The sequence below is a fragment of the Helianthus annuus genome, chromosome 7 (genome assembly GCF_002127325.2).
Source record: "Helianthus annuus cultivar XRQ/B chromosome 7, HanXRQr2.0-SUNRISE, whole genome shotgun sequence".
In the NCBI taxonomy this organism is placed as follows: domain Eukaryota; kingdom Viridiplantae; phylum Streptophyta; class Magnoliopsida; order Asterales; family Asteraceae; genus Helianthus; species Helianthus annuus.
Window position 1 is genome coordinate 140462305 of NC_035439.2, and position 21643 is coordinate 140483947.

Sequence of the window (21643 nt, forward strand, 5' to 3'; positions counted from 1 at the left end):
TTTTGGGGATCCGCAATGGAGGCTTGCATCTCTTCCGACTCGTTTTGGGAGGTTGGGTCTATGCTCAGCTGAGGATGTATCTACATACACTTTCGTAGCCTCGAGGGCGCAATCTTAGAGTTTGCAGGACCATGTTCTCCGGGAGTGTGGTATTGTTGGATTAGATTCTGATTAGGTATGTGTGTTGGGTTGCATGCACATGTCCCTTCCTGATTTTGATCTTGGCAGTTTCTCTAATAAGGACACTGCCCCCCTAAAGCCCAGGATGCTTTGGCGAGCTCCCTATTTAGTAAAATTGCTTAGAGTTCGGGAGAGAAGTTCGGTGTATCCCCTCGTCAGAAAGCTGGGTTTGATTGTCTCTGGGCTCCTCCTGCTCAAGATTTCCTAACAGCCATCCCTATTGAAGGATTGGGCTAACACATGTCGCTTGTGGAGTACTGGGAAATTCTTAAGTACCGGCTAATAATCCCTTTGTTCCCGGTTGATGAGCCTTGCCTAGTTTATCGCAAGATTTATTTAGATACTCTTGGTGAGCATGTGGTCCATTGCAAGGAGTTACCTGGGTTTAAATACAGGCATGATTTGGTTAGGGATATTCTTTGTGATGTTCTAAAGCGGGCAAGTTTTTTAGCTAAAAAGGAGGCCCTAGTGAACTTTCTGACAGATCCACTCAATGGAAGGTCTACTCTTTGGCCAGCTGATATTCTTGTGTTTGAGTGGAAGGGGAAAACACGCTTATGTGGACCTTACAGGGGTGTCCCCTCTTGTTTTGCTCAGTGATAATGGGTTTGTTGTTGGTCAGGCAACGTTGAAGGCGGAATCAAGCAAAGTCGCTAATCACGATAAAGCTTATTTAGAGAATTAACACGTGTTTATCCCATTTTCTTTTGATACTTTTGGGTCTCTAGCCCCGGAGGCTGTGGAATTCCTGAACAAGGTCCAGCGGGACGTGAACAGCAATATCTCGACCCTTATGAGTCGCTTCGTCTTGAGTAGGATCGCTTTTGCAATTCAAAAGAGAGTTGCGACGCAATTTGCCCATTTACTTGTCATTTGTTTGTTATTTGTTGTTTTGGAAATTTATAAATATAATTTAGTCGCGTAAAAAATACTATTAAATAACCAAATAACATGTTCTAATGTAAAGTAATTTTTAAACATGACACAATTCAACACATAAACGATTAAGGTTAGGAATAAACGAGTTAAAGGGTCGCAAATTTTCCAATGGCTAACTTATTTTCAACATATGACCTAGTTTAAAATTACAACTAGATTATAGTTTTAGATTTCTTTTTTATGTTCTTCATATGATATTATACTATCTTTTATTCCTGTAATTCTTTTTTCTGTTTTTCATATGATATTATACTATCTTTTTTTTTCTTGTAATTTTTAATCATACTATATTATGATATGAGTTTCATTTGTCTTTTATTGATCAACGTGGTTACTTAGCAAGTTTTTTTTTTTACAACAAATTTCTTTCAAACACCTTAATTCCATCTTTACCTTACACTTGCAAGGATTTGAATCTACAACCTCACATTTATAAAATGGGACACCATACCACTAGACCACTAGGTTATGGATGGTCACTTAGTAAGTTAGTATTCGACGACTTATGTAAGTAGGAGTCAAAGGATCAAATCATAATTTTGTCACTTTTTTTTAGTCATGGTATTAGTCAGCATACACAAGTTTGTTTACAATGTGTTTATACATCCTCCCAGGGGCGAAGTATGGGGGCGACCCTCCGAACTTTTCGTTCAGTAGTGTTATATATGTAATTTTCGTATAGAAATTTTTGGGTTATATACGTTCCCCCCCCCCCCTCCTCCCGGTCATTCGGGTCAAGCTTCGCCACTGACTTGCTTTTTACTAAATACATCATCCTCCCTCTACTAAATTAGTGACACCCTTTTTCATAAAGGAATGCGTTAAACATACATAGAGGCATGTTTCACCTTACGTTTAGGCCCTTCTTATGTAATGTGATATTATGTTATTACATTAGTTTATTTATTTGTATTATTATATTTTTGTAGTTAATTTTGATTTCAAGTTTACTTTTTCTTGTCATTTAATCAATCTCATCCAATAAGATACATATTTCTACTTTCATTTTTATCACAACCTTAAAAGGGTATAAAAGAATAACAAACAATGTATGAAAATCAACCACGTTAAGGTACCCTAGATACCACCTAGAGGTAATAGGTATATAGAACCCGGTTTGTGCCCAAACTTGTTCAGGTTGTAACCCGGTTCGGTTTTCTTACATTAGGCTAAAACTGGTTTGGTCCAAACCAGTTTGGGTTGAGAACCCCAACCTAGGGATGAGCATATGCCACCGAATACCGATCCCATACCGATCCCGTACCGATCCCGTCCTGATCCCGATCCCGATCGGTATCCCGAGCGGTATCCACTTTTTGGCGTTTTCGGTATCGGTACGGTACGGTATCGGTATTATACCGATACTGAACCTCAAAATACGGTATAATACCGATACCGTACCGTACCGATACCTAACCGACATGTTTCGGTATCGGTATCGGTACCTAGTTTGAGTGAAATTCGGGATCGGTATTAGGCGGTATCGGTATCGGTTAGGTATCGGATACCGATATGCTCATCCCTACCCCAACCCATTCAAACCAATTTAGGTCTAATTCAAAACCTGTTTGAAAAAAAAGGGTTCTATGGTTCCAAGCCGGTTTGGGTTGAGAACCACAACCCATTCAAACCGATTTAGGTCTAATTCAAAACCTGTTTGAAAAAAAAAGGGTTTTATGGTATGTTTTATAAACCAGATCGGGCTACAAACTGCTTTCAGAGAACAAGACTTGAATCAGTATGCGAACTGGTGGGTTTAGTCGAGTCCAAACCGGGTTTTCTTTGGTAAAGTGGGTCAGGCTATTAACCGATTTGGCAAGCCAAAACCGGTTTTTTTTTCACACCTCTAGAAATATATCAGGATGAGCTCGATACTAAACGGTATCAATACCGAAAATCCTAAAAATTGAGTACCGGTACCGAAAATACCCGATACAGTACGATTCAGTATCGGTACTAAAGCAGTACCGAATCGATATCGAAAATATTTCAGTTGGAGAAATTTGGTACAGGTACTAACCCGATACCATTTGCTCATCCCTATAATAGAATGATACCGAAAATATTTCGGTTCAAGAAGAAATTTGATTACCCGGATACCATTTGCTCGTCCCTCGAGTAGAAACATAGGTATGTTTGAAACCCACGACCCCACGTGCCTGGTTCTTCAAAAACCAGATCATCCACCCCACCTACAAACCATTAAAAAATTCACCAAAATCACACTTTGCATAGTGGGACCTCATTAACTAACCCCTAACCATAACCATAAATCTCCAACCAATCTCAGATCTCCACCATTGTTTTCTCCACCGGAAAGATGAAGGTGACCGTTACTACGCGGAGTGGCAGAGAGTTAATCAACGGTGGGCTTGTTCTTGATAGCTCTGTAAGTTCAGTTCCACTTCAGTTTCATTGTATTCTGATAATTTGTTTTGGGGTTTTAATTGTTTGGGGGGTTTGTTACTTGTTAGGCTACTGTGGCTGATTTGCAGGAAGCAATTCATCAGAAAAGTAAGTTTTTTTTTCTTTCATTAAATCGGTGTTTGAATAATTGAATATGTAGCTTGATGGATTCGAATTGATGCAAGATTTTTAAGTGCCAATGATTAGTTACTAGTTGAAATTAGAGAAAGCCAGAACAAATGAATTTGAGTTTTTTAAATGAGCTCACACGGGCTTTTAGTGAGCCGATCTCGAGTAGCTCGGCTCTTTTAACTGCCTAATCAAAATGTTTGGATTTCGTTAGTAGGGGTTTCATTAGTTCTCGGCTTCTTCGGTTTAGATTTTTTTTTTTAACTCTGCCCGAAAACTGAACTGATCTGAATTAGATGCCTAACCGAACTGAATTCAACCGATTTATTTGGTTCGGTTATGTTTTACCTGATCACTGATACGGTTCGGTTTTCGATTTACGGTCTTTTAGCACACCCCTAAATTCATTAGGACCTAAACTGAACAAAATAGTTGAGTAACGAGTCAAAACGGGTTTAGTGAATTGCACACCAACACTTTTTGTCCATCTCTTTTAGATGATTGATGTATTAAGCTTGATTACAAAACTATTATATTGTTAAAATAATAAACGAGATTTTTGTTAAAATGGTTTAGGAGGTTGTAAGCATTTCGATACAGTGACACGACATTTAATCCGTTTCCTATATAGCTGGTTATTTCCATTTCACCCGTTTGACCCATTATCAACAAAATACAATCGAAATCTACCCGTTTCCATATGGAAGTGTTGAAATTGCCACCTCAAAACAGGACAGTAAAAGGATAAAATTAGCTTGCAAACTTAAATCTACACTACATAGTACATATTAGGGGGGTAGGGGTGCTCCACTTTCCATCACTCACCACACCCAATCATGTTCCACCACGTCATCGAACTTGGTTCCATCACTAGTGATGGATTTTAGAGGGGGTGCCCATCACTCACCACACCCAACAATTTCCCTCACATTCTGCAACGTTTCACACGTCATGGCCATCACGAGCAGTGGCGGATCTTGCCCGTTGAACCTGCCAGGGCCGAAAGACACGGACACTAAAATTAGTTCTATGGCCGAAAAACTTGCCAGGGCCGAACATAGTATATATACAAAATTTCGATCGAAATGCAGAAAATTAGCACTACGGCCGAAAAACTTGCCAGGGCCGTGGCCCTGCCACGGCTCCACTAAGATCCGCCCATGATCACGAGTGATGAGATTAACGAGTGATGGAATTGGGTGGCGGCGGTGTTCCACGCTACTCCATGAGTGATGGAAGCTCCATAACGTGGCGCCCTGACCCCCATTATGAGCTGAAGGTTCGAATTATAACCGCTAAATAGTTAGGAAGTAAGTAGGAACCCAAGGTATCACTTTCGGCCCCTTGGATCATATTTCAATGGATGGTTGAGATCTGCAACAAGTCTCTTCCCGTTCATGAACTGCAGGCATCGCTCGACGATCAACGATAAAAAGTGGTTCCTTTTGTTCCTAATTATTAGGTAGCTCTTATTTCAACTTAACCTGTACATATTTTATGCATTTATTTGTTTAATGGTTGGTATGTATAGAGATTTTTTTTTTTTTTTTTTTTCAGAAGAGTAAACTGCCAAAATGGTCCCTGAGGTTTGGTCGCTTTTGTCACTTTAGTCCAAAACTCAAACCTTTTGAACCTGGGTCCCTGTGGTTCCAGTTTTGTTGTCATTTTCATCCAAAAGCAAAATCTGGTCAGATTTTTCAGTTAAGATCCAGCTTTTTTGTCTTTTTTCTCCCTTTTAATGAAGGGCAAAATGGTCAGATTTGTTTTAATTTGTTATAATAAAACGTTAAAAGACCATTTTGCCCTTCATTAAAAGGGAGAAAAAAGACAAAAAAGCTGGATCTTAACTGAAAAATCTGACCAGATTTTGAGTTTGGATGAAAATGGCAACAAAATTGAAACCACATCGACCCAGGTTCAAAAGGTTGGAGTTTTGGACTAAAATGGCAAAAGCGACCAAACCTCAAGGACCATTTTGGCAGTTTACTCTTTTCAGAGCCTATATTTATTTAAAACTGTATTTCTTCTTACTCGCAAGCATTTTCTTTAAACAGTCAAGAAGTATCATCCTTCGAGACAACGTCTAACCCTGCCTGTAGAACCGGGCTCAAAGAAGAAGCCCACCGTTCTCCAACACAAGAAAAGTCTCAAAGAGTACACAACCGAAAACTCCGACACCATTACCGTAGTGTTTAAAGATTTGGGCCCGCAAGTCTCATACCGCACACTCTTCTTTTTCGAGTACTTAGGCCCGTTAATCCTCTATCCCGTCTTCTACTACTTCCCAGTGTACCAATTTTTCGGGTACAAAGATGAACGGGTCATCCATCCGGTTCAAACATACGCAATGTATTACTGGTGTCTACACTATTTCAAACGTATCATGGAGACCTTTTTCGTGCACCGGTTCAGTCACGCAACGTCGCCTCTTTCAAACGTGTTTCGGAACTGTGCTTATTACTGGACTTTCGGGTGTTACATTGCGTATTACGTTAATCATCCTCTTTACACGCCTGTAAGTGATCTCCAGATGAAGATTGGATTCGGGTTTGGGTTGGTTATGCAAGTTGCAAACTTGTATTGCCACGTCATACTAAGAAACCTTAGGAGCCCGAGTGGGAACGGAGGGTACCAAATTCCGCAAGGGTTTTTGTTTAATATTGTGACGTGTGCGAATTACACAACCGAGATTTATCAATGGTTGGGATTTAATATTGCAACACAAACTGTTGCGGGTTATGTCTTTCTTGTCGTTGCCGCTTCCATCATGACTAATTGGGCCCTGGCTAAACATCGGCGTCTCAGGAGGGTAATTTTCTTGACCTTTTTACTTACTGATCTAACGTTAGGGTCGCAGTTTGAACCCGTTTAGTTATGTTTGGGTCTATTTTAGTTGTGTTTTAACTAACAGGTCAAATTTGGTCATATGTGGTGTCAACCGTGTCGGGTTGGCGGGTTAGGGGTTGGTGGGTTGAAATGCGCAACCCGAACCCGACCCATATTATTATCCATGTCAAAGATTTCAACCCTAAACTACACACATGAATTCGGGTCAACCTGAGCACGACCCTTTTAACCCGTTTTTTTATTTAGTCATACATGTTGACGAGTTATAAGCAGGTTATCGATGACGTGTTTACAGTTTAATGGTGAGTATGAGTGACAAGAAAATAATATGGTGTGTCAAAACTAACGTTATGATAACTGGATGTAAATAGAAAACGAAACAAACAAAAAAAAGAGTAAACTTCCGTTTTGCTCCCTGTGGTTTGGTCACTTTAACGGTTTTGCCCCAAACCTTTAAAAATAGCCATTTTACTCCCTGATGTTTTGGTTTTGTTGCCAGTTTGCTCCCTGCGGGGAGCAAAATGGAAAAACAAACAATTTGGATGGAGTTAGAGGCGGGGAGCAAACTGGCAAAAAAACCGAAACATCAGGGAGTAAAATGGCTATTTTTAAAGGTTTGGAGCAAAACCATTAAAGTGATCAAACCACAGGGAGCAAAACGGAAGTTTACTCCAAAAAAAAATATATATAAAAGTTTATTTTTTCAAATACTTAAACGGGTTAACGGGTCAACCTTTTTTTTACACGGGTCAACCCAAACCCGGCCTGTTTTTAAACGGGCCGTGTTATTTGACCCAAACCTGGTTTTTTTTTTCGTGTCGGGTTTTGGGTCGTGTCAAGAATCGCCGCCCCTCATATCACAAATACTAGCTCTAATATCGTCTTATGATATTTGTTTGTTGCAGCTCTTTGATGGGAAAGAAGGAAGACCAAAGTACCCTCGCCGATGGGTGATACTGCCCCCATTCCTGTAAGCGACTACAAACATTGGTTGTGTATCGTTATTAATAGCTTGGGTTTATCAGCTAGATTTGGCAGTATCGTGAATTGTTTTTAGTCAACATATGTTTTTTACTTGTTTAGAACTTTTGTTTCTTTTGTATTGTGAATCATACCATGTGTACTTGCTAGTTGCTACATTAGACTTTTGGATTTAGCTGATTTGTATTTGCTAGTTTGAGTCTTTCTTTTGTGTTTACTTGTCACATATACGGTGATGTTGGTTCAAGTAAAAGGATATGCGATCATTTCATAAAAAGTTAACAAAAAATTTAATGTTGAGCAAACAGTTGAGAAGATATGCGTAATTTCTCAAAATAAATGACCAAATTTTGAGATCAACATATTGATATTTGCATATAGCCGTATCCATTGGATAAAATTGCATACCATAGGAGACTCCTCGTATCATTGTTAAAATTGCAACTGGGTTTGTTGTAGACCTCAAAAGAATTTATTGTCAATCGCACTTTTACACCATGTGATGGCAACTTTTCTTTTAAAAACGTGGCAGCAAGAAAAATACCACAAAATAGGGAACGTATATTCTGATTCATCTCATTCATAGAACTCAAGTTTCCATACCAAATCTTGATCTCCTTATTATCTTCAACTTTAACTTGATCCTTCACCTCTTTGAATTTATTTTTTATAACTATCCAACCATTCTACAAATACTTCAGCAGTTGTATGTACAACAACCGAAAATTTACTCATCTTTTTCATAAAAACATATTGATATTTGCATATAGCCGTATCCATATCTTCCTCCCTAATACCATCGAATTTATATTTCCACTTAACTAACCAGCTTTTCATACAATCACTAACATCGGTATTAATACCACTAACATCACTATTCTCTCCTTTCCCACCTTTTAGTTTATACCACTGAAGAACTAGAGGTCTATCTGGTGGAACCTTCTTTGGAACCTCAGTTATATCAAATAACCTCCAACCTATAGTCTCACCACCTAATAGCAAAAGCCCATAATCTTCTTTATAAAGAAACGAAGAGTTTAGGAACCCATCAAACAAAGAATCCCTTTCTGGTTGTTGACTTATTTCAATTGTTTTTTCCATTTTCTTTAAATCATCACTATCCAATGATTCTTAAATCATATTCCCAACCCCTTTGAACATTTCACCATACAACTTTTCTTTACTATACTCATCTTGAATGGATTCACCTTCAATTGTTTTATGCACATAATCAATCACTTCATCTACAATCGTTTCTTGAACAATATTATCACAAGTTTCTTGAATCTTTCCATTTCGAAACAACTCATTATCTTTCATCAATTCCTCAAGAGTGATGTTAATATCAAACTCCAAATCTTTGTTATAAAAAGAAGAGTTAGAATCAAATGGAGAAAAAGAATCTTGCAAGCCATTAGAATCAATTTTCAAAGCCAATGAAATCACATCTTCCACCTTAGTGCAGCTATATTGATGCCATCTAGCAAAGATTTTCCTAATTTCCAGTTCTAAACCACATCTGAATAGGTATATAGCATAGAATTAAGAAATTTCTTCTAGATTTCTAACCTGATCGAATACGATTTGAAACGAATCACAGTAATCTTTAACTGTACCTTCTTGGTTATATGCCATTAACTGTTCCATTGCACCTCGTTTGTTGATTTCTCAGATGAACAACTTTGAATTGCAACGGTACTTGAATCTTGTTGCTGCGTTGCCCTAATTCCCAAAGATAAACCACTTGTTGAATCGCCTGGTTGTTGAATCGATTGTTGCTTGTTGAAATCTGCTATGATTGTTTTATGTCATTGCCCTAATTTGATGTTGAAAACCTCTGTTGATCGCTGCTGCTTGTTGTTGTTGCCGCCCAATTGTGCCACCTTCATGTTCAATTTGTTATTATCTAACCCACAGTCGAAAGGATTGAGAGCTCTGATACCATTGTTACGTATCAAAGTGTTTGATCGATTATTGAAAGAAGAAGAACACAAGAGAGAAGAAGTTTACTCAAATTCATCGATGACCAATTATGTTCACAGCTCGTGTCTATATACAAATTGAACTACTCACTATAACCTTGTACTAATAGACAATTACATTTGACCCCCTCTATTTATTGACACGTAACAATGTGACAACCTTACAACCATCCAAGTACAAAATCAATGGCACGTATTCCTTCCTACCCTTTTCACGATTTTTATCCTTTTTTTATTTTAACCCAACGCTATAAATACTTATGTAAATATTTATTTAGACTTTATACCAAAAGTAATTAAATCCTTCAAGCACGGGATGCGTCCTTCAAGCACGGGATGCGTCTTTGGAGCAAAACCCACTAAAAAATGGACACGTGACCACGGAATGCGTCCTTGGAGAGAGGCATCATGCACGGGATGCGTAGGGCAAGTTTCCGGCGAGTTGTAGGTTTCCGCCAAGTTTTCCGGCGAGTTTTCCTGAATATTATTTTCCGGCAAGTTTTCACTGATACACGTCCATTATCACTCCTGAATATTATTTTAACTAATACACGTCCATTATCACCCCTGATACACGTGTATCAGTTTTCCACACAATAATATTCCGGCAAGTCCCTCAAGTATTACATTATCCTCAAGACCATGATCTCCCATGATTACTATTATAAAAGCATCATGGTCTTGATAAGGTCAGAAGTCGGTATCCCCAACACTTTCTTCACAAGATCCAAAACAGCTACATTTCCCATGATTACTATTTTAGAATATTAGAATTAGAAAAAGATCGATGGTGATCCAATAAGTTAAAGCTTGAAAACCAAAACAAGAAAGTGAAGAAAAAGTGAAGGCAATTCAACAAATGTAGTCCAGATAATTGTCCATCATTGAATTGTGGGTATGCATGCCTTTATAAAAAGCTGCTGACGCAAGAAAAGGCTGCAAGCCTCAAGTATTGAAATGCCACTTGTCCATTTTCTATTGGGTTTCAGTGACACTCTGCAAAAGACGCATCAAGTACTTGAGACGTCTGTATATGGACGCTTCAGGTGGCTATTTTCGTAATTGGTGTGGGTCAATGACTATTTTAGTAATTTCTCCTTTTTTAAATTTTGTAAAACTATTTCTATCGGAAGAAACGTTTTGTTTCAATGAAAATCATAAAGTCAATATTAGTTCTAGAATTTCAATAAATTCATATCAATCTTATAATATTCATAATTATCAATTTAAATACTTAAAAATGATATTTACTTTGTTTTATATATTTTACTATTGAATATAATGTTGAATATTAGTTTTATGCAGGAAAACTGGTGTTTAACCCCCGCGTTGTGGGCGCATGGGTCATAAAACCGTGCTAAGTATTAAGCAAACGACGACCAAAACCGAAAAATATCGTAAAACAAACAAACGAATTTATACCACCACGTGACGTAAAACGTAGACGAACTCAAACTTATACCAATTAAGCTTTAACTTAAAGCATAAAAAAATGCCAAAACTTAAAAGGCAAAAAGTAAAATGTACAAACCTCAGGGAGAAAAAAACTACATTTATTACAAGACAAAAACAATAAAAGATTAGAAAAAACCTCACTATTAGACAAAAAAAACAAAATAAAAAAATCAAATCAAAAACTATTCATAAGAACCTACCCTAATTGTATATATATAATAATATAATAATGAGATTGTAAGTCGTAATTTTTAAAATGTTTAAAAATATTTTTTGTAATTATTTTCTTTTAGCATGTAAGAATAGCAATAAACATATATATTACAAAACTAAAAAAATTATATTTACAATGGTATTAGGTTTAATTACATAAAAATTGTCTCATGTAACAAAAAAAAGTTGTCACATATTTAAAGGATATCGATATGTGTTTTATATTGGTCGAAAATAATGAAAATAAATAATGGTATTGATAGTATTGGATGTTCGGTAATAAACTGATACCACATATAAATGCATATTGGTACCAATGTTGTTTGGGCGTGATCTTTTCTATTCAATATGGTAGCAGTACGGTATGGTTACGTACCAATGTTGTTTGGTCGTGATCTTATTTCGATTACTGTTCTGCTTTTGATAAAATTTATTTGAGAATTTTTACAAAAAACAAAAAAAAAAGTTAAGCATAATTGCGTATTTCGATTTAAAAAAAAAAGTTAGCAAATACAAATTATTAGAAAAAAATCAAATTAAACAATAAATGAAATGTTACTTTAAAAACAATGGAGAAAGTTTGTGGCACATGGCTTGATTTTATTTTATGGGTTACTATGCGGTATGGTACCACATAAAAATAAATACCTCGATTAGTATCCTTTTGGTTTGATAAAGTAGCATTATGGTATCGGTATGGTTGGTATCAGTATTCGATATATTTGATACAAAGAAAAAAAATTAATACGATCTTATTTGTTATCAACAACGGTAACTTTCCAGAAAAAAAATAAAGAACTACCCAATACTAACACATTATTTTTTTTTTTTTCTACACTATTAGGTTGTGTGTGTTATTTCATTTTGACAAACAAGCCGAGCTTCGATATGAGTTGTGTAGTTTAAACAAAATGAGATAGTGTGTTGTATGTATATATATAGGTTTAAAATTAATAATTAAATGATTTTTCATGTGACCGTTGAGAAGAGTGACCATCACCCTTCTCTTTACGCCATGGCCAGCCCAAAGCCCTCCCACTTTTAACCACCGTTAACGCCCCATGGGCCTATGTTTCACGCCCCATAATACCGCCAACCATTTTAGATGACAAAAGTGTTAAACGATAACGCTTGGTCTAAGAGTTAAATCCCCATTACCAACTTGCAAAAAGGAAAGATTCTGAAGTGGCAATCAAGAGTCCAACTACAAAGTCTACAATATACATAAAAACATATAACACCGTCAAACATAAAAGATACATACTAAATTAAAGAGTTCAGTATTACAAAGACAATAGGGTAACAAAAGACACACAGCCCGTCTAGCTCAGTTGGTAGAGCGCAAGGCTCTTAACCTTGTGGTCGTGGGTTCGAGCCCCACGGTGGGCGTTTGTTTTTAGTTTTTACCAGCAAATGAACCTGGGCTCATTCTATGGTTACAAACTTATTCAGAGTCAATATTATTTGCTATGATATTGTTAGAATCTCAAAAATCTTATTTGCAAATTGAGAGGGACAAGCTAGAGGTGCACAAACCGGATTTTGGCCGGACCAGGCCAGTTTGGTTTTGGTCAATGTAAGTCAAAAATGGTTCCATCGTAAACTGGTTTAATATGAAACTGGTACCTAAGAAAAATAATACGAACCAATAGGAACTGGTTTGAATCAGTTTCAAACGAGTTTAAGGTACATAATTACTTATTACACAAATGCCCCAAGAGCACCATTTTGAAAGATCAAAGATCAATATTTGTATAAAACATACTGAAGTTTAAAAACATAACATTTATTTCACATGAAATTAGAAAAGTCTTAATGAACATGCCAATACTAAGAAACTCTTTTTTTTATATGAAGTTAGGGATATCATTACGCATATACGTATATCGAGAAATAAACAGCTAACATTTTTTGTTGTCATATTAGACGATGTATGAATGAATATTCGAGAGATCATCAACATATATTAAGAAATAAAATACTCTTATATTTTGTTGCCATATAATTACATATATGAATATTGGAGATGACAAGAAATAAAAGATACACATTGTTGTATTTTGATTCCGATTCCAGTTTCTAGCATAAAAAACCATACCCGGTATGTCGGTTTCGGGACAGGTATGGAACCGGTTCTTCAAAAACCGGGTATTGATAAAAAAAACGGTTTGGCTACTTGAAAAAAAAAAACGATTTCAGGATAGGCTCAAAGCCCATTGTCAAAATAGTAGAATTTGCTTTAAATGGATCTAGGCCCGTTTGTATATTATCACTTTCATTTAGTATTAAATGGAAAATGCACATAAAATTATGCTGTGAATATATAATTAGTTAATTGCCTGAATAAAAAAAGCTTTAACTATTAATAAACTAGTATTAAGCTCTTGCGTTGCAGCGGTTGTCATAAAACTGTGTTAAGTAGTAGCAATACTATACCATTGTCAGCGACCACCAACACCGGAAAAGCTCATAAAAACAAAATAAATAAAAACGGGAAAAAATAACGCCGAGCGAAAAGCAGACGTAAATTCTTTGAATCACGCACACTCGAAGCTGAGAAATTAAATCGAAACGTAAAATATAGAAAAAAATAACTAAGTTCATCCAGGACCCGCGTGTTGGACGAACTTGTCACACGCAGAAAAATAGATGTGACGCGACGGACCAGTCAAACGGAAAAAAATATACGAAAAAATGTTGAAGCCCACACGCATGTTGCGGTGCGTTAACTCACAAAATTTAGAACGAAACGAAAAACTTGGGAAAGATGAAAAGTATGGTGGACCAAAATTGAAAATAAAAAAGAGTTGGGATTAAATTGCAAAAGATGAAAAACTTTAGGTTTAAAAGTAAAAAAACGAAGGGTATAAATTGCAAAATCGAAGTTATTTATTAATTTTAGATAAAGATAAAGATAAAAATAAGTGATATCTATATATTGGTTACTAATTAATATTAATATTAAAAAAATTATTAAACAAATATAAATAAAATTCATGAGGTTGAAGAAGAGAATGCCATGTGGCATTATTTAGAGTCTTTTATTATAAGTTAGATTAGATTGAATCCCAGAATTCCAGAAACATTCGAACTTACCATGAATGCGGAGCAAAATTTCATTAAAAATATAATATTCCTAGCAATACAAGATTTCAGAGGCGAACAAATTATCGCAACCTGCAACGAACTAACCTAATAACTAAAAGATCACATTATTGAACCGGGTATAATAAAAACCGGGTACGGGTACAACCCGGTTCCGGGTATTAAGAAAACCCGGGTATAAATCAGTTCCGGTTCCGGGTACGTTTTTTTACATAGAAATCTATACCCTATGAATACTCAGTGGGTAGGGTCGAGTACGGTTCTGGGTACGAAAAAACTAATTTTTTAATACCCAGGTCCGGTTTTTCTTTTCGATTCCGGTTCCTATTCCAATCTTTTTGTACACCTCTATTCCACCTTACCCTCTGATCCTCACCACTCATACTAACAATAATTTGGGCCGTTAGATTTACTAAATTTTGGGCTCTTGGAGAAATAGCCAACTTTTTGCTAGAAAATTTGGAATTCAAGTTAGACAAATAAACATTGATGCAACTATGCACGCGAACGACAATTCATCTTGTTTGGCTGTAGGACCGTCACACACACAAAATAGGGACGATACATGTAATTTATTTATTGAACTTAAAAGACGAAATGTGAAAATTGAACTTAACAGACGAAATGTGAAATTTAAAAATACCACGCATGTTAAGGGGCGGAATTTTGTGTTTAACAGGGTATGGTGCAACTTGTTGCTCGTCTACCTGCTATTAGTCTGTAATGGTCTTGTTTTTTAATTTATTAATAGTTTTATTCAAAATACCATATGTAAATACTTGTAATTTAGTCTTATTCTAATATCCTTTAACTTTATTTATTAAAGGTTCATTATTTTTAGTCGTTATTTTTTTATAGTTTTTTTGTTAAGACCATGTGTAGTGGTAACTTGTTATAATGCCCCCACCATGGGGCATTATCCGACACGTGGCAACCCAGTCAGCATGGGGCATTATAGCATAAAGTGGTGTAGTGGGGATAATGCCCCTTTCAATCAATAAAAAAAAAAACAAAAAAACAAAGTGATTTCTCATTGGTGGGTCAACTCAAGTCATACCTCTAACAAGTGCAAAATGGCGTTATAATTATAATGCCCAAGCAAAATTTTTTCCCCCATAATGCCCCATAATGCCCTATGTAATGGAAGAGTGGGCGTTTTTTTTTGTTATAATGCCCCCATAATGCCCCATAATGCCCCACTACACATGGTCTAAAAGCTGCAAAATTCAGAAGTTATTGGAATTATATTTTTGTGTTAAAAGCTGCAAAAATCAGAAGTTATTGGAAGAATGGTTTTAAGCTTGGATGTAATGCCAGTCGGTGTGGGGTCGTCCAAGCCCGGCGACGCCCTCAAACACCATTCTGGGTGGTTCGTTGGCGTCGTGAACGTCTGGGGTGGGACGTTGAGGACGGGTGCATAAGGACAAAATTTTGTGTCTCTTCTTCTCACACACACATATACATATATATTTTAAGATCATCCCTTATTTCCTTAGATCTATCCTTTTTGCCTCATTCTCACACTCATCTTACGTGACACTAACATAAAGACCCATCCTCCATCAACAATACCGAGTAGCGTAAGTCAAATTCTCATCACTGAACATCAGAAGTTATTGGAATTATAGTTTTGTGTTAAAAGCTGCAAAAATCAGAAGTTATTGGAAGAATGGTTTTAAACTTGGATATAAGTCAAATTCTCATCACTGAACAAAATTGTTTTTTATTGAGTTTGTCTTTTTCAATACAATTCCATCATTTTTTTCATTTAAATTATATTGTGGAAAGAAATTAAAAAAATGTATAATATTTGAAATTACATAAGATAGAAGGTAAATAGAAAACAAGTTACATCGCTACCCCTATTTATATATATTAACAGAAAGTCTCCATGAACAGTGATTTTGAAATCATTTTAATATTATTTATTTTAAAATTTAGTTATTTTATTAATATATTTTTAATTGATTTTGCATGTCTTTTTTCCTTTTATAACTACACGGTATTTTATATAATTTTTAGTATGTCGTTGCGACGTGCCTAAATTTTTCTCTATATTGATACGTTTTCTTTTCGAAACTCAGTTATGAGTGGTAAAGCTTAAGTAATCGAAGCACAAATGTACAGGTTACAAACCTAACTCACATTTATTTTTTTACATATAAATTGACATTATTTTATTTCATTATTCTAATAGTATAGTGTAATACTTTATAAAGTTCTGAATATGTGCGACATGTTTATTTGTGTCTTCGCTCCGCTAAAAGTTTTGTTCAAAATCAAACGGATCAATATAATTGATTTTTATTTGTTCTTTAACGTGATCAACTGAACAAATGATTTTTATTTGTTCTTTACTGTGCTCAACCGAACAGTTGATTTTTATTTGTTCTTTACCGTGATCAACTGAACAGATACCTTGCGAAACTTGGATAGCAGTATATAGTATCTTTTTATAATATAAACTATAGCGAGTATGAATACCTTACCGGTACCTTGACAAACCGAGCTTATACCGTCTGTTCTTTACCATGACGAATTGAACTAATACTCTTTACCATGACGAATTGAACTAATACTGTGCAAACAACTTCAATGGTAGTAAAGAGTTTTTTTTTAATATCGTAAACTATAGCGAGTATTTTTACCACGTCAATTCCAATCGAACAACATTAGTACCTGTATCGGTACCATCGGAATGAATACCTATATTCATTTCGAAAGACATTACTGATATTCGTTTTTATGGTTTTCGATTTATGTAAAATATGCGTCGATATCCTTTTAGGCATGTAATGACTTTATTTTTGGATTTTATTTTTCGATTGATACAATGAGTGACAGTATCGTACCGATATGTTGTTCAGTCGGTTTCAATTCGATTCGGTATGATAGCACCACCCGCCGCAAAGCGCGGGGAAACCTCACTAGTTTTGAATTAAACTAAATTTTTTAAAAACTAAATCCATAGATCTCAGGGTTATAATATTACTGTGCATGACCCTTTGAACTCTGCTAAGTAGGTCCATAGCCTCTGACGCAAGGAACCCAAAAGTATTAAAAATAAATGGGATAAACACGTGCTATTTGTCAAGACACGCTTTCTCGTGTTTGGTCACTTTGCCCGAAGCAGGTTTTAAAACAGCCGGACCTATCGTAAAAACACTACCCCCTAAGCCACAAAGGGGGAAACCTTAAGGGTAGTATGGTCTTTTAACCATAATCCAAACTGTTGACTAACATAAGTTTGGCCCAGGCCTTTAATTGAATCAAACTAAATACGTCAGAGACTAGGGTGTTGATTTTTTTGGAACAAAGACTGAACCTGAGGTATTAACCTCATAGACTGAAACTGTACTTTACTCATCTATTATATTAATCAAACGTCATCTAAAAGTGGATTATGTGGTTCTCCTCATTTTTTTATTTAAACTGTTCTCTATTAACGAGGGTAACTTTGTATAATAGTAATCAAGTTTTAAAAGTATTTTAATTAGGTTACTCAAGTTTCAAAAGTGTTCTAATCAGGTCACTCAAAATTCATTTTCCATTAAAATTAAGAGTTTTTTTCATCCATTTCATAGGTAACCGTGATGATGTGGGATTTTGTTTCTTTTTTCTCTTTTATTTGATGCTAACGTCGAGTGATGACGTGGATTTCAACTTTTGTTTTTAATTAATTAGAGTTAATTGCTCGGATGGTCCCTATGGTTTCACGTTTTTTCACGTTTAGTCCCCACATTTTGAAAATAGCATGTATGCTTCCTATGGTTTGTCATTTTATTACTCGGATAGTCCCCCAACATTTACTTTGGGGACTATCCGAGTAACAAAATGACAAACCATATGGAGCATACATGCTATCTTCAAACTAACTGACATCTACTCAGGGACTATTCTAGTAACAAAATGACAAACCATAGGGAGCATACCTGTTATTTTCAAAAGGTGGGGACTAAACGTGAAAAAAGTTGAAACCACAGGGACCATCCGAGCAATTAACTCTTTTTAATGTAATTAAAGTGTTTTAATTTTAATAAATACAATTTCATATATTAAAATAATACGACCTTAGCTTTTTATGCTCAATTTTTTTCTTGACACAAAAAAATGATATGGCTCGATTTAAATGTTAAGTTATTTAACTGAAACAAAAACAATACGAATAACTTAATTAGAACACTTCTAAAATTTGATTACTATTTCGTGAAATTTTTCCTCGTATTCTTACATGGGTTTTTAAGGGTTATTGTATATTACTATTTCATCACATGGTGCACATTAAATTTAAGCACCAATAAAACCCTGTATTTTCGCACGTTATAATGTGAACCTGTTGAGTCGTTTTCTTATCTATACATGGTAAGTAGAAAATGAAAATAATAACATATAAATGTGAAGAAAATAGATCTTGCACAAAAATACTATAACAAACACAATATCATTAATATTCACAATTCTCTTATCTTTGAAATACCATTGCCTGTGACACTCTATTTTTATTCCCCTATTAACCCTATTTTTCATTAAAATTTATTTTCACTCGATTTTTTCTAACTATAGTTGTGAAAATTAACATGAATGATTAAAGTGAAGAATCTAAATGGAATAACTAAAAAACTTGTTACTATTCAGTGACTTATTTTTTCACATATACTTTTTAATTTCGGTTATTTTAAAAAAAAAAATAATAATAATATCATATTAACCATGCATTATAAGTGTTTCATTTAAGTTATTTAGTTTCATTTTTTAAATTAAATAATATTATAACTTACATGATTTTTTGAATTTTGAGTGGGAAGAGTAAAGTCATAACTTACCGGTCACAACTCACATGTTCCTGAAATTATAATTTTGACATTTTCTGAATATATTATTTTATTGAGGCTTGCATGACATTTTCTGAATAAAATATTTTAAACATTCAAAATATTATACCGACGTTTTTCTTATATACTTAACTATTAAACATTCAAAATATTATAACATTATACAAAATATTATAACATTATACACCTATAAATATTTTAAAATGTTATCAAAATTTTATTTTTAAAAAATCCTTTCAATTATAATACTAGGAGAATAACACGTCTTTATTTATGATTAAACAAAGTATTAAAATATATGTATAATACATAAACAAGGTATAAATAAAATAAGTAAAGAAACAAATTGAAGTTATTTACAGAATACATCTCTTCTGCCTTTCTCAAAAAAAAAAAAAAAGAATAAAAAATTATTTAAAAATTTTTACATGCCCCAACATACAACAAAATTATATAGAAAAAAAAGTAAATTTCCAAAATCGTACCTGAGGTTTGAGCATGTTTTGCAGTTTAATTCAAAAAAAATTGTAACATATTGCCTTCACTTTTGAGATTTTTTTGTCATTTAAATCCAAACGTCTAATTTAGGTATTTTTTTATGTCAGAAATTTAGATAAAATTGACAAAAAAATCCCAAATCTTATTGACGATTTTGGAAAGAAAAAAAGTTAGACGTTTAGATGCAAATAGCAAAAAAAATCCAAAACTAAAAGACGATATTATACAAAAAAAGTTGTTTTGGATGAAACTGAAAAAATAACCAAACCTCTTTGACGAATTTGATAATTTACTCTAAAAAAAGAAAGAAGAAGAAGAACAAAAAAGGGTAATACAGTAATTTCACAGAGCTAATGAGCCATAGCAGCAACAGGAGCAAACCCAATACTTCTCTGATTAGGCAAAGCAAGCATAGCAGTATGATCCATAAAATCATTCAACGCCACAATATATTCCAAAACTACCCTCAACTCATCCGCACATTTAAACCCAACATTTCCAATTTTCCTAACCGCATAAACATAAAAAGTTATGCACCCTTTTCTAAACTTAAACCGGGCCATTTCACAATCGGTCAACCCTCTAACCAACTTCCGGTTCACCTCCCCCAACGGTATCTCGACCGGCCACAACCGGTCCACTTCATTTTTCATGTTTTCTGACTCAAACACGAATATAACCACCTTTGACTTTTTGGTTCCTAAACCAAGGGTGAGTGTGTGCCATGCATGGTGGGCTAAGATGGTGAAGTTTGTAGGGAGGAATGTGGTGGTGGAGGGTAGGGGGTGGTGGGTGGGTGGTAGGGAGAGGAGGCGGAGGGTTTCTAACGGCCGTGCACGGCGGATGGTGAAGGATTTGATGATGAGTTGACCACCGAACCGGAGGCCTTTGACTTTTGATGAGGGTGTGAAGGAGTAGGATGAGGTGGGTTGGTTGTTGTTGTTGTTTGGGTGTTTGTGTTTGGGTTTTTTGTTTTTGTTTTTGGGTTGTTTTTCTTTTTCATCCATTGGTTGGTGGTGGTGGGTGGTGGTTGGTGGTGGTGGTTTGTGGTGGTGGGTGGGTGGAGGAAGTTAGAAATAGAGAGAGAGGTTGGTTGGTGGAATGTGGTTTTTTGTGTTGTTGAATGGGTGTAATGATTTGTGATTATAGACCAATCCCTTATTTTTCAAGGAAAAAAGTACATCTTTTTCCAATATTAATGGGTACATGAGTTTTTAAACTATTTTGGAATAATTTTAAAGTATTTTGAAATAAAATTGTGGAATTCTAGTCTTCTACTAAGGATTTCGTGTTGGATCAGTTCTGTTTAAACATAATGGAAAACATGAATAATACCTGTTACAGCAGATAATCCAGCAGAGAATCCAGTCAGGGATGCAGCCATCGAGTTAGTCATGATTGTTAGGATGATCTGGTTCCTCCTTAGGGTGTAAGTTATGATGGTGATGAAACCGAAACTAGGGTGAGAATCGGTTATGGGGAGAGAGCCGAATTCTTTGATGTTATGAGGGTTGTGATTGTGTAATGTGTGTAACTGTGTAACCCTTTAACTCTCTAATAAGCCCCTTATTTATACACACAAGAGGAAACTCAATTAGTTAATAAGGGTAATATGGTCCATCAACAATTACCAACTAATTATTAATAGGTTAATAAATATATTTTGATCTAATATAATATAAATGATTATATAGGCTACAAGATTAAATATTACATTTATATATTTAATCTCACATTCTCCCACTTAGCCAAGTAATCATTTATCATGAGTATTAGGTAAGCCTGGCCAGGAGTTAACACTCATTTTAGCTTTAAACCAAGAACTATAGCAGAGAAATACAGCCGTTGAATCATCATTCGACTCAGGACCCCCATTAGTCATACTATAGCATCAATTTAAAACCTAATAGTTACGATCAAAATATGTATAAGCCCTTTAGCGTCTGATTTGTATTTATATTTGTCTATATGTCATTACACCGGCAGAACATATGTTAGAGACATACAAAATCAAACTGAGGAAATTTTATTAATTAAAACATAAGCTAGTACAATATGCCATTAAACAAGGTCTTT

The 21643-nt window shown here is 35.1% G+C and overlaps 2 protein-coding genes, 1 long non-coding RNA gene and 1 other non-coding gene across 4 annotated transcripts; 2 read left to right on the top strand and 2 right to left on the bottom strand.

Moving 5' to 3' along the window:
• Positions 1-3319: 3319 nt before the first annotated feature.
• Positions 3320-7686, top strand: LOC110913412 (very-long-chain enoyl-CoA reductase). The gene is made up of 4 exons (XM_022158244.2): positions 3320-3508; positions 3594-3633; positions 5709-6463; positions 7407-7686. The coding sequence occupies exons 1-4, from the start codon at positions 3440-3442 to the stop codon at positions 7473-7475; spliced, it is 933 nt and encodes a 310-aa protein (XP_022013936.1). The 5' UTR covers positions 3320-3439; the 3' UTR covers positions 7476-7686.
• A 62-nt stretch (positions 7687-7748) lies between these two features.
• LOC110913417 lies at positions 7749-9521 on the bottom strand. Its single transcript, XR_002578397.2, has 2 exons — positions 9099-9521; positions 7749-9001 (listed from the first exon to the last, which is right to left on the bottom strand). It is a non-coding gene; the product is annotated as an uncharacterized LOC110913417 (long non-coding RNA).
• A 2927-nt stretch (positions 9522-12448) lies between these two features.
• Positions 12449-12521, top strand: TRNAK-CUU. Its single transcript has one exon. It is a non-coding gene; the product is annotated as a tRNA-Lys (tRNA).
• A 6854-nt stretch (positions 12522-19375) lies between these two features.
• LOC110902920 lies at positions 19376-20687 on the bottom strand. The gene has a single exon (XM_022149229.2). The coding sequence runs from the start codon at positions 20572-20574 to the stop codon at positions 19918-19920; it is 657 nt and encodes a 218-aa protein (XP_022004921.1). The 5' UTR covers positions 20575-20687; the 3' UTR covers positions 19376-19917.
• Positions 20688-21643: the final 956 nt, after the last annotated feature.